This window comes from Adelges cooleyi, unplaced genomic scaffold (genome assembly GCF_023614345.1).
Source record: "Adelges cooleyi isolate 19-005CV unplaced genomic scaffold, UGA_ACOO_1.1 ACOO_flye_CR_arks_rails_tigmint_CR_PRNA_30, whole genome shotgun sequence".
Taxonomy (NCBI): domain Eukaryota; kingdom Metazoa; phylum Arthropoda; class Insecta; order Hemiptera; family Adelgidae; genus Adelges; species Adelges cooleyi.
Window position 1 is genome coordinate 8,380,041 of NW_026095971.1, and position 13,618 is coordinate 8,393,658.

The 13,618-nt window shown below is 27.6% G+C and overlaps 2 protein-coding genes across 8 annotated transcripts in view; one reads left to right on the forward strand and one right to left on the reverse strand.

Moving 5' to 3' along the window:
- Positions 1-396: 396 nt before the first annotated feature.
- LOC126839205 (inositol polyphosphate 5-phosphatase OCRL) lies at positions 397-8,577 on the forward strand. Of its 3 annotated transcripts, none has more exons than XM_050574342.1 (18): positions 397-713; positions 789-937; positions 997-1,180; positions 1,549-1,680; positions 1,748-1,884; positions 1,959-2,083; positions 2,144-2,314; positions 3,053-3,215; positions 3,275-3,453; positions 3,520-3,741; positions 3,808-3,943; positions 4,006-4,282; positions 4,956-5,093; positions 7,228-7,325; positions 7,417-7,597; positions 7,674-7,801; positions 7,863-7,974; positions 8,044-8,577. In XM_050574342.1, the coding sequence occupies exons 2-18, from the start codon at positions 881-883 to the stop codon at positions 8,199-8,201; spliced, it is 2,598 nt and encodes an 865-aa protein (XP_050430299.1). In that variant the 5' UTR covers positions 397-713; positions 789-880; the 3' UTR covers positions 8,202-8,577. The 3 variants fall into 3 exon arrangements, with proteins under 3 accessions (XP_050430299.1, XP_050430298.1, XP_050430300.1); XM_050574341.1 differs by having other exon boundaries at positions 397-695; XM_050574343.1 differs by lacking the exons at positions 397-713; positions 789-937; positions 997-1,180 and adding an exon at positions 1,265-1,425.
- Positions 8,578-11,479: 2,902 nt separating this feature from the next.
- LOC126839211 (lysosome membrane protein 2-like) overlaps positions 11,480-13,618 on the reverse strand; it is a 29,417-nt gene continuing 27,278 nt past the window's right edge. For 4 of the 5 annotated variants that reach the window (XM_050574352.1, XM_050574353.1, XM_050574354.1 and 1 more), the window contains exons 7-11: positions 12,623-12,871; positions 12,396-12,534; positions 12,197-12,315; positions 12,007-12,135; positions 11,480-11,930 (exon numbers count right to left, since the gene is read on the reverse strand). In XM_050574352.1, the coding sequence (XP_050430309.1) occupies positions 11,706-11,930; positions 12,007-12,135; positions 12,197-12,315; positions 12,396-12,534; positions 12,623-12,871 (861 nt within the window). In that variant the 3' untranslated portion in view covers positions 11,480-11,705. The remainder of the gene's footprint in view (positions 11,931-12,006; positions 12,136-12,196; positions 12,316-12,395; positions 12,535-12,622; positions 12,872-13,618) is intronic. The other variant, XM_050574357.1, reaches the window with a different exon arrangement.

Genomic DNA, 13,618 nt, shown 5'->3' on the forward strand with positions numbered 1-13,618 from the left:
ATTCCTAGGTTTACACGTCGATGGACACTCATAATTTTTTAAATTTCCAATACTGAATAGTTCGCCCAATAGTCGAGTTTCCTTTATCATTTAATACCATTTAAAAGATTACTTCTATAGCTGTAATACCATAACATGCATTTTTCATATTACTACTATAGCACTAATGCCACCAAAATGTCAAAATATATTACTGCTATAGCAGTAATGACCGTCAATGTGTTTATATACATTTTGGGCATTAAGTACACAATGTATGATACCTACTAAAGGTATATAAGTTAATTAGAAATGTTTTTTGTAAGAAAGAATCAATGAAATAACTTTTAGATTTATAATTTTAATTAAAAAATAATTATTTTAATGTATGTCCTACTCAAGGTGGTCTTACCCATAGACCTATAAAGAAATCTTTATAGGTCTATGGTCTTACCTCACCGAATTATTAACAAATGTATGTGCATTCAGAACTGTGATAGGCCGTAGGCGGCAAGCATGATTATTACTACCGAGTACCGCCTGATAACGTTTGGAGAAAAGCAAAATGGCTGATACTGCGTATCACGACAGTTGACATCATACCTATCTATTTTGTCATGGCTACCACTGCAAAATCGAGTCACTTATCGAAGCAATATTTTGACGGAACGGCTCAGATATATTATTACTCTATACTCATTACTCTATAGTCTATGGTAGGTATACACTATACAGTATGTTCAGTTGATTTGTAGTAACTAAATTGTATTATCAAAGCGATATTTGAATTAATTATTTAACCTACTTAGTTAGGGTTGAGCTGTACTTGCAAAGATTTATTGAAGAAACTACTGTGATTTTATACCAAAAATGTAAATGATTTTTATTTTTTAAAATCTTAATGGAACTTTCAGGAATATTAAAAGATAAATTGAACTCCGGCGATAATGTTGTGGCGGTAATGTAAATATTTAACACTTGTATATACATATTATGTATGTTATTTTATATATTTAGCTTCATGAAGGAGTGTTATTACAAAGCTGGTCACCTAAAACACATCGTTTATTAGTATTAGTTGAACGGAACTCTTCTTTTGGTTTGTTTGTTTTTTCAACATCTAGAAACCCACCACGGGCCTTCACTGATCTCACTACCAACTTTGTTGTGCCTATAGACAAAGATTTTAAATGTGATGTAGGCAAGTATATTTTAAACTTTATAAATAATTATTATATATGTATAATAATTCAAATTTAATTGTTTATTAAATCGCCTTAAATTTTAAACCTTAATTAAGTAAGAAGTATCTAAATCTGGTTATCGACCAGTCAACATTTTCAGTATACTCTTCTTCATTTAAAAAATTGGGTAAATATAGACATTCCCATTTAAGTTTCAAAAGTTGATAGCGTCCTAGAAAATACTAGAAAATATAAATATTAGGTAATATTAATATATTGTACAATAACATAAATATAAATGTTTTCAAAAATAAAAACTATAAAATTGTAATTATTTTTTGAAAAATTATTATTATTATACTAATAAACTTATAATATATCCTAGACACCACTTCTGATGGAACTGAATGCGATATATGTATTAGCATTTCATCTAAAAATGTTAAATTATTTATTGGAATTGAATCAGCTGATGAAACAAGTCACTTTTTTACTGAGTTATCCAAAGCTATGAAAAGTAAAATATTTATTTAAATTAAATATTATTTTTAATATATTTTTATTATTACTTAATTATTTTTTAGTTTATTTAAAGAACCACCTATCTTTGGATTTTTCGTGGTTAAATAAATATAATTTCAATGATATTGATTTAGAATTGGGAATGATGATGAATATAAATGGCGAAAACACTCATAGTAATTTAAAAATTACAACTAATGTAATAATACCTTCATTAATGTTGTATGAATATTTTTGTTCTTTAATTATACTGAAAATATTATTACTCTTTAGATAGCTATGTCAGACAATGATATATCTTTTCCAAGTGGTGCCCATACGCCCAACTCGCGAGAAAGTGTTGTACAACATCAGATGTTATTGAATGAAGAACATTATACTAATGCAGAAACAATCAGGTCCTTATTATTTAATCACATAATAAAGCTATTAAATTTACTATTCATTTTCTAATTTAGAATTTTTATTGGTACTTGGAATGTTAATGGCCAATCAAATACAATATCACTTAATGATTGGCTCATTTCTGATCCTGAATCTCCTGATATTTATGCTATTGGATTTCAAGAACTTGATCTCAGCAAAGAAGCATTTCTGTTTAACGATTCTCCTCGAGAAGAAGAATGGTTGTAAGTTATTTCTCTAAAAAAAGTTATGAAAACACGCAGGAATGCTAATAACTATTTGTGTTAGTCACAAACCATAAACTAATAAAAATAATTTAACCTAACTTAATAAAACATAATTTAATCAAATGTAATTAAATAAAACAGTTTTTATAACTGGACCGATTCTTTTAACTTCTTAATGTTGTTTTCACCGACTATACTGGAAGGTTCAATTAAAGGAAGGCATAGGTGAACCTTACCTACTTTACCTTACTTTTGAAATTTGCATCCTCAAAATTGTTTACAGAAGGTTACATAGAAGAGTGCTTTACAATATTTTCAACCTAACCTCCCCACACTTATTAGTAAAATTGCGCCTTAAACTTAAAATACTATACATAAAAATTAAAAGATTTAAAATTTATATTTCAAACTAAAAATTAGTTAATAGATTTTTGTGAGATTAAAGTGTGATTGATCTTGTAAACTGTTATAGTAGCCAGACAATTCTCTGACATTTCAGTTAGGTGACTTAGTATTAGTAGTACTTAGTACTAGTAGTTAGTACTGTGGTATTTTGTCAAATTGTTAAACATTTTTACTAAACTGGATTCAATAAATGCATTTTAATTAATAATAACAAATAATATAATTTTTGTTTAATTATTATTATTGCTATTTAAACTATCACTCATTAAATAAAAACTATTCAAATATGTATATTATTTTATTAATAATAATAAATTACTAATATATTAGACAAGCCGTTTCTAAAAGTCTGAACACAAGTGCAAATTATCGAAAGGTAGCATTAGTCCGATTAGTAGGCATGATGCTTATTGTATTTGTAAAGAAAAAACATATGGAGCATATAAAACATGTTGCTACCGATACTGTAGGCACTGGAATAATGGGCAAATTAGTAAGTTATGTGCTGTTTATTAATTGAAATAATTGTAAATCAAATAGTTTTACTTTTAGGGTAATAAAGGTGGAGTTGCAATCAGGATGGATTTTCACAATACATCATTCTGTTTTATCAACTCACATTTGGCGGCTCACGTAGAAGAGTATGAAAGACGCAATCAAGATTATCATAACATATGTTCTCGGATGTTATTTTCTAACTTCACACCACCTAAAACAATCAAAGATCATAAGTACAGAACTAACATTTCATTATGAAAATATATTTTTAAAATATATTTGTATTTTGTATACTTCAGTCAGGTCTTTTGGTTTGGAGATCTTAATTATCGCATAACTGATATGTCGGCAACTTCTGTAAAAGATTTGGTAAGCAATAACAATTTGAAAATCGTACTAGATGCAGATCAGTTAAAACAACAACATCGGATTGGAAATGTTTTTAAAGGATATAAAGAAGGTCCAATACATTTTATCCCAACTTACAAATATGATTCTGGTACCAATGAATGGGATAGCAGGTATTTCTAAATTTTTATATTATTTAAAATTTTTATTCATGCTCGTCTAATTATTTTTGTTGTCAGTGATAAAAACCGTGCTCCTGCATGGTGTGATCGCATATTGTGGCAAGGCAGTTCAATAAAGCAATTAGCTTATCGAAGTCATCCTAACTTATTAATAAGTGATCATAAACCTGTTAGCGCTTTATTTGAGTCTAAAGTGAGTATAAAAAACCATTATGGTTTTAGACATCAATTAAAAATATTGTTTTATTTTTGTAGGTAAAAGTGGTTGATACGGCAAAATACAGAAAAATTCATGAAGATATCATGAAAAAGCTAGATAAAGTAGAAAATGAATTTCTACCTCAAGTAATGGTCGATAACACAGAAATTATATTTGAAAATGTTCAATTTATGGAATCTCAGATTAAAGAACTCACTGTAGCTAATACAGGGCAAGTGCCTGTTCAGTTTGAATTCATTAGAAAGTTGGACGATTCAACGTATTGTAAAGAGTGGTTGCGAATAGAACCTTTTATGAATTTTATCGATCCAGGTGAATTGTGTAGCATAGTATATTTTTTATTAAATCAAACAATTAACACATTTGTATAAAATTATCACAAATCATTTAAAAGTAAACTATTAGTTTTTAATTTATAACTAGCCATTGATGAAGAGGAGGAGTGGCCCGAGTGGGTAAGGCAACAGTGTGTTAGCGCTCACTGTTGCCGTTCGACACTCAGTTACAGGCACACTTTTTATCAGGCGAGCAATCGTCCTATGAAAAGGAGTCTCTATCTCCCTTTTGGGCAACAGACTGACTCGTCCCAGATCGCAAATCTGTCTTGAAACCATTATCTCATGATATAATAATTATAAGCCATTGATAGTTCATAGTTAGTTGGGGGCACAATGGTTGGGGTGTTACCCAAGGCACCGTTTGAACTGTTGTTTCATTGGTTGGGTGTCTACCCAAAATAGTATGTGGCAACCCATATTAGCCTACCATACAAGGTCCAACTTAAAGATAATAATTTAACCCCTTAATTAAAAAATAAGCCTATTAGCTTAATTTGCCGAACGAAAAAAAAAATAAAAAACTATATTAGGAGAAATATTGTTCTAAAATATGATTTAGTTATTAAAAAATCAAAATCTCAAGAATTTTTAAGATTTTAAAGTTGTATTTTTTTTACATAAAATTGTAATAATAATATTTTTTTTAGGTGAAAAATGTGATATCACCTTAGAAGTTATGGTGGACAAAAAATCTGCTTATAAAATGAACAGTGGTCAAGATAAATTGTACGACATATTGGTATTACACTTGGAAGGAGGCAAAGATATATTTATCACTGTTACAGGTTACATACAATTATATAATTTATTTATTTTTAACATTAACGTGTACCGGCTTTTTTAATTAAACAGCACATAAGTATGTACTTATAAATAATAATAATTAGGAATATGCATTGATAATTAAACAAGGCATTAAAATTAATGTCATAACATACAGACGAACAATACAATTTTTAAAAAATATGTACATAAGTGGTTCTTATTTTGCAAATTTTTCGGAATTTTAACCAAAATGCCCCCTATATTAGTTCCAAATCATAAAAAATGATCTACCTAAAATCTTAGGCCTTAATTTTGGTGTTAACACGTAGCTCGGTAGCCACTTACTTTTCTATTATAGACTGGAGAAGTGTAAATTAGAGTTTGTAATACATGCAGTTTAAGTCACAGTCTAGTATTTCTATAAACACTTTTTATTAATATCTGTATTTTTTTATACTGAAAATAAAGATGAAGTCAGATTTTAGCAGTCTGACTTACGTTTGAAGTTATAAGTAAGAACTTCATTTTTTCAAAACCCTATAACTGTCAAAATCTCTATTTTTTCAAAACTACTTTTTTATGTTAAAAATAATAATAAAGATGAAAATTGAACAACTTACTTTTGAAGTCATGAGTAAAAATTTTTTTTATACATTTTTTTTAAGGTTTAAAATAATGGTAGGACGGAAGTTAAATAACTTACCTACTTACTTTTAGTTGTAAGTTATAAATAAAAACATTATTTTGGTATGTAAAATATGTGTTTAAAAAAGACAGTTATTTGACATTGTGGTTGCATTTTTTAGAAAATAAATAAATAAAGTTTTTGCATACTACTTCAAAAGTAAGTTTAACCACTATTGTTTATCTTTATAATAATAATTCATTATAATATTTCCAGTCTATGGTGTCATTTTAGCATTATGGCTTTAAACTTTGAAACATTCCCTCCAGTTTTTTATTTTTGTGTTGTAATAGCTCAAGTACTAGAATTTAAAATTGTGTTTAGATCAATTATGTAAATTTAATATTATAATATACCTGTAAAGACAACTGGTTACCAAAATCATGGTTGATAGCTACTACCAATTTTGGGAAAATATTTTGTGGTGGTTATTATTACTGAGTGTGCTTTATCCATTAAAGCCAGAGTTTTTTTTTCAATAATTGGTGTCTTGGGTGCTTGTTTCTTATTATTTTTTTTATTTAAAAAAAAAAAAAAATTGTACTTAGATTTTGAAAAAATTTGATGTTGCCATATGACAACTTCTTCTTCTTCTTCTTCTTGGGTTTTCCGGCCATCAAGACCATCCCATCACACATCTAATCCTCCAGCCTTCCCTATCCACCGCTCTTGTTTTCCAATCCCGTCCTCCGTTCATCACCTTGTCCGGTAATATATATATATAATACAATTTATTTATGTTGCTTTGTGATAGCCATAATTTAGGTACAAATCTGTTGGATTGATCTATACATTTTTGGAATAATTTATGTTGAAGGCACCTCATTCTAATTTTTTAACTACTCAATTGAGGTTTGGTTTACTTCTTCAACTATTAACACCATAGTTTGTAATGAGATATTGTATTGGTTAATTACACATTCTGATCCAAATTTTCTGGTCATTTTCAACTGTATCTTTAATTGTATTCAATTTAAGTGTAATTTAATGTCCTTGTCAAAGAACTCTTTGATTGGTGTCTTACGGTCATCTATGTTACCTAAAAAAAAATCTGTTTGGTTTTTTAGAGGGATTAGAGTTTTGTGTTTTATCTTTGTTTGGAGTTTGCATAAAAAATGAGTTACTTCATTAATAAAGAGAAAAATGCAGTAGTTTGAATTTTCAAAATTAATTAGTTGTGAGCTAGGTATTTTATATTCGTCTTTGAGTAAAAAATACATTTGGCATCTAAAACTCAAATTATAAGTAAAGCCTTTGATGGGTAATCCTGTATGAAGAATTGATATAGGGCTGGTAGGAGTAATATTGTGTTCTTTCAGTGCTTCTAATATTATATTGTGAGGAATATTGGGGTATACATTAGCGAGATTGATTCTTTTATCAGCATAGTATATCTTTAACACACATGCTGCTTTACAATCGCAGAACACAAAATGAATACTCATAACATTTTTGTGGGTTGTTTTTAGGTTCATATGAACGTAGTTGTTTTGGCTGTTCTCTAGAAACACTATGCTACTTAAAAGTTCCAATAAAAGAAATACCACTTGGCACACTTATGGAACTGGTAAAATTTTAGCTTGGACATAACAACAAATTACAATTTTCATTGTATACAATTTATTTGTAAAAGTTAAAAAATTTCTTATTATTTTTAGGAAAACAATAAAAATAATTTACCTTTAGATCCATACCCAGTACCTAAAGAAGTTTGGTACCTTGTTGACCACTTATATCGACATGGGCTGAAGCAAGAACATTTGTTTGAACAATCTGGTTTAAGATCAGAATTTATTCAAATTCGTAACTGGTTAGACACTGGCTCTCCAGACTCGATGCGTAGGCATATTATTTTTATTATTTTATTAAATTTTTTTTCAATAAATATTTCTCTTCTGTCATTTTCAAATAACAGCTGGAAGCGTGCATTCTGTGGCTGAAACTTTACTAATATTACTTGATAGCACATCAGAACCGATCATACCCTATAATTTACATTCTGCTTGTTTATCAGCCGTTTCTAACTACAGTCAGTGTAAACAAGTAAGACATACTTGGTTTGTTATTATGTTAATTTATGAATTTAATTTTTAAATACTTTTAGATTATATCGCAACTTCCAGAAAGAAGTAAAAATGTTTTTTTGTACCTTTGTGCGTTCTTACAAGAACTTTTAAATCATGTCAATGACAATAATTTGGACACAAAAACAATTGGTAAGCTAACATATTATGATTTCTTTTATATATATTTATATTCATATATTTTTTATTCAAATGTCACAGCTTCTGTATTTGGGGAAATATTTATTCGAGACCCACCAAGATCACGTTTAGATAAGTCTGGGCATGCCAAAACCTCTATGTCTAGAAAAAAAACTAGTTTCGTGTACCATTTTCTAGTCAATGATCAGAGCGATCTAATTATTGGTACATCATTATAAACTTTTAATATTTTTAAAAGTAAACATCAACTATTTTAGTTTAAAACACTAGGTATTAAATACCTGTAATTTTTTTTTTTAATTTGTATTATTCATCATAGTGTCTATTAGTTATAAAATGATTTTTTTTAAAATTTATGCACCAATTTGTGCTAATCTTTATTGAATTTTTTAACGGCAAAATATATAAAAAGTTAAAATTGAATGTGTGTGTGTGCCTATATATATATATTTATACAGGGTGGCCCACGAAATTTTGACAAATTTTTAAACTTGTTCTTGTGAATATTTTTGAGATTTTTTTTAAAAATAAGTTACACTCATTTGCGCTATAAGCGTCACGGTTTTTATTGCACTTACCTGTTTTTTTTTTTTAATTTTTTTTATTACATTTTTTTTTTTTTTTCAAGATAACCATTTTATTCAAAATAATTGGTGAAAAAAAATTTGTATTTTTATTCATCCGATCAAAAGTTATACTCATTTGAAAGTGAGGATGACTGGTGACGGGAGGTGGAGTGCGGTAGAGGAAACCGCGTAGAGTTATTTTTATCTGCGCGCTTACCTACCTTAACTTATTTTAAAAAAAAATCTCAAAAATATTCACTAGAACAAAAGTTTAAAAATTTGTCAAATCTTCGTGGGCCATCCTGTATAAACGTAACTCCAAAATACCAAATTTCACACTAAAAGGAAAAAACTTTAAATTTATTCTATTTATTTCAGTAACAATTGCTTACTATTTATTAAAAAATTTCATAGAAAAAAAAAATGAAGTATAATTATTATTATACCAGACACGACGCAGTTTTTTTTCTTTCAAATAGTGTAATATGCCGAAAATTGATTTTTTTGGAGATACATCCTTTACTAAATAAGCTGATGTATATGATATATGTATATATACGTATAATATATGTACTTGTGGCTTACTAAACTGTGACTTGTATACATTGATAAAATCTGTTAAATAAAATGATTAATTAAATGTAATAAAAAAATGTTGTTACTAACATAAGTACTTACTCTATGGTAATTATTACGCGAAATTGTATACTCATAATGTTTATCACTTATAAGTTATTTTAGGTTTATTATTTTGTTTTGTTGTTAATTATTTTTAAATTATTATTGTCACATTTTTTTTATTCCATTTGTGTTTATTTATCTATTACAATGATTATAATAAAAAGAAATTGTCGAAATATTATTGATTTTATATACCTATCTTGATATTTTGTTGCTGTTATTTTTCACAGGAACTATAACGGATAACCATATCTACAATTGTGCTTAATAGTTTAATATAAGATCCAATTATGTATTAATATGTATACTGCTACTGGTTTTCACTTAAATCCTATCAGTACTTTGTTATAATTTTTAAGTTATTGATATTGATATAATTTTTTTTTTTGATATAATTTTTTTTTAATTTGGAATCGCAAATAAATATACTCTTAAAAAGTACAATTTTATTTAAATGTAGTATAAATGTTTACATTTTATTTTACACAAATATTCAATTATAAACAATACTATTGTTTACCAATAAATATTTAGGTACCTTCATATTATTATTTAGCAAAAATGAGTCATTAATATATTTTTATAAAAAAGATATGCGATAACTACGTTAAGTAGTTACCCTTTCACTACCACTGTCTATTGCAATGGACATGACTTTATTTTCTCTTTTGTGATTTACTGTGTACAACTAATTAAAGATATGAACACGGAACATTTTTTTTTCAAAAAAATTAATTCGGTAATGAAAGGGTTAAAACGTGTAGTTAAATTATTGATATAATGATTTACCTTAATTTCAATAGCAATCATACATCTTTATTTATCATGTGTATGACAATTTTATAATTTATTTTTAATGACTATTAATATAACTAGGTGCATGACTTACTGCACATAGAACATGCAGAATGTAAAAATACATTTTATACAAATATTGTTATATTAAAGGTGTAATGACATGCTAACCATTCTGCCAACATAGTGAATACTTTTAGCGGTCTCTTACAAAAAATATTTTATTACAATGTTATTTAAAGCCAAAGTTGGCCGCAAAAATCTTGTTAGCAGCAGAATTTTGCAACAGCTAAAGGGCTTAATGGCTAGATAGAACCAATAGTTTTAAAAATACATTCTAGGTTTTACTTATCAACAATTTCTCATTAGTTAAATTTTTATGTTTGTCTGTTAGTTGATTTAATTTTATCATTTGTCCTTTTGAATAATTCAAGTGCAATAACATTACAATTACATTTATTTATTACATTATTATTATTATAGTTTAACTGCTTACAAAAAATACCTTATGAAAAAATTTGATAATTTGTATTAGTCTAAATGAGGTAGGTTATGGTCATACTAGACCTACAATAGAGATATACAATGAAAGGTTAAATTTTTTTTTTTAAATATTGATAAAATCAACATTAATATTAAATTTAAAAAAAAAATTATGTAGCATAGGCTATGCGACAAGTAGAAATGTTTTATGTCCAATTTCCATAATAACTGTTTGAGCCATAAACATAACCATTAATTATCTTATTATTATTTGCAAAGAGAAAATTTTACATTCAAAAATTATTAGAACAGTTTTTATTATTCATATTAATTTAACTCAAAATTAGAATTGTATTTTATTTCCTTACAACAAGAAAATCCAAGTATATCATAAAAATTAAAAGAAAGGATAAAACAGGAAATATTTTTAATTTCCCAATAGATTTTATTATCGAAAGGAATACACCAGCTGATTCACCAAGCTGAAGAAATCGACAAACTGTTTGAGATCATTTAGCTAGTAGTTAGCGCTAGGGTGAACAAACATTGTTAAAAAATAATATTGTTACAAAAAAAAAGGTTCAGGCTAAACTTGCTTTTGTAGTCTAGGCTACACTTAAGTACACTCCAACGCCACTGGTACCTAAATTAAATTTTGCATGATACTGTATTAACGGTCATAAATTATATTAAGCACAAAGCATTATTTTTTAACTTTGAAATAATTCTATCATATTTAAATTATTTCAAATTGATATTATATTGACAGAATATTAACAAAAATACAAAGATTTTCTAAATTCCCACATGTGAACAAAGCATGTAACATTAGTTGAGATTTGTGATTATACAATTATAATAACATTCATAGTATACATTTCATTAGGTACTAATCAAATCAAAGCGTACAAATATATTTAAAAGTAAAAAAAATTGATTTAAGTATTTAAAGTTTATCTTAAAAGTACATAATTCGTTATTTATGGCTTATGTATTTTAAATAAATTTCGAAAGTTTGATTTGGCATACTATATAAAAGAAGTTGTAGCCAAGATGTACATCAAAATTTATAAATTATAGTACCTAAATTTTAATATTTAAAAAGAATTTTTATATACAATGATTTGTAATAAATATTTATATAATGAAAAAAACACTTCTCATATTTAAATTAAAAACAAACAATAAAAAAGCTAATTAAACAATAGGAATTTTTTCACATGGTGTATTGATTGGTTGGATTTCATTTGTAATTATTACCATCTTCGTATTTAAACGTCTAGTTAGAAATCGTAAGAGACAAAAAGATGTCCCTAATAGACCAGCTAGACTTAAACACATTAGGAACATTTGTATCCACTGGACGGTAAAAGTTAAATGAAACAGAGCACTATTCAACTTTGGTGATATTTTTCCTGTTTTCTGTAGAAGTAAAATAATGTTTAACAGGGAACGATATTTGACTATGTTAATGCACAAATATAATATAAGCACGTACTATTTCCAACCAAGTGAATGGTAGTATGGTGTTGTCAGGTATTTTCACTAAGGAACCATAACCATATGGGTTGCGCACTTGAATATTGAGCTGTATCCTCATTTGAGTTTCCATAGTTATTCCAAGTATCTAAACACAAAATCATGTTTTTGTGTTTAAAATATAATTTTAGTTCCTAAATAGTACTTACTGGATCAACGAGCCATAAGAACTCGTGTTTTTCTGGATCAGGATTGAGACCATCAACTGCGTCTAGTAAAGTAGGATCCGCATAGAGAAAATGAGCACGAGAGATGACTACGGGTGAAACTAAAAAATTTATACATACATTTTTTTTTTTTAAATAACAATTTAAGCTTTAACAATAGTATAACTTATAAGGTACTTACGAGTTGAGCATGGTCCCATGTCGAATATACCGTCAGGCATACATGGTGTACGTGTGCAATAACAACTGTTTTCGGGGGCAGAATTATTAAAAGCATATGGTGATAATGTGTAAATATGTCCAATAACACCACTTTTAATCTAAAATTTAAAAAATTGTATTTATTTAAAATACTATTGTAAAATTGTAACCATATTAAATCAAAATTAACAATTTTTTATGTTTTACTTTTTCTTTGGACTGGAATGTTAATGGTAGTTTTCTACACGAGTCTTTGTGAAATAAATGAATAGGCTCTTCGCGTTGCACTTTATCTCTAGGAAAGAACATACCATCGCTTCCGCCGACTGAATTGCATTCGTCAGTCTTCCAAGGGTGTAACATACTTTTACCGTTCAACAACATTACTTGGCCCATTTGGTTTATATCATTTTGACCGTTACTAACAGTCAATCTATCTGGATTTACACCCATTCTCTAAAGGTAAATATCATAAAGTTACAAAGCTGTTTGTATGATAGTCGTCACTCACTAAACTAAATACAGGTGACCATGCTCTTGTGTAGTGAATTCACGTTATAAGTGTTTAAAGGTTAAACTTTATAAAATAAATTCAATATATTAAGATGGTTATTAAAAAGTATATTTTCGAATTTTAACCTCGACGCCCCCTATACAATTTAAATGGGATATGTTAAATAAGGATTTTAACACCTGTGCACAGATCAATGTAAAACTTTTTTCCTACTCTTTAGTTTAATCTGAAGTTTTGATAGTTTTATAGCTTTGAGTTTGATGAACACGTACACCATACCCACAATTTCACACTTGTCAAAATGTCCGGTGAAAAATAGGTGTTTTTTTGGTACTGATAACTTTGTACTTAATGTACCAAAAAACACCTATTCTTCACCACTATTTCGACAGGTATATATATACATGGACCAAAACGCCAAATACGAATGAACGTTTGGAGCGACCACACGCGAATTTCTTTGAACATAACACTGCATGTCTGCTAAGATAAAAAGAAAGTTCTCAAATTTTTATTACGATTATTTTTCTATAAAAAGTATTTTTAGTTGTTTCAAAACGTTTCAATAGTATCTTCGGCGATCAAAAAAATGATTGAAAATCAATTTCTTATGTAAACATTTCTCAGCTTTTTGAAAAAAATATTGATTTATTTTATCGAGTAACAGTAAGTCATTAATTAATATTGAG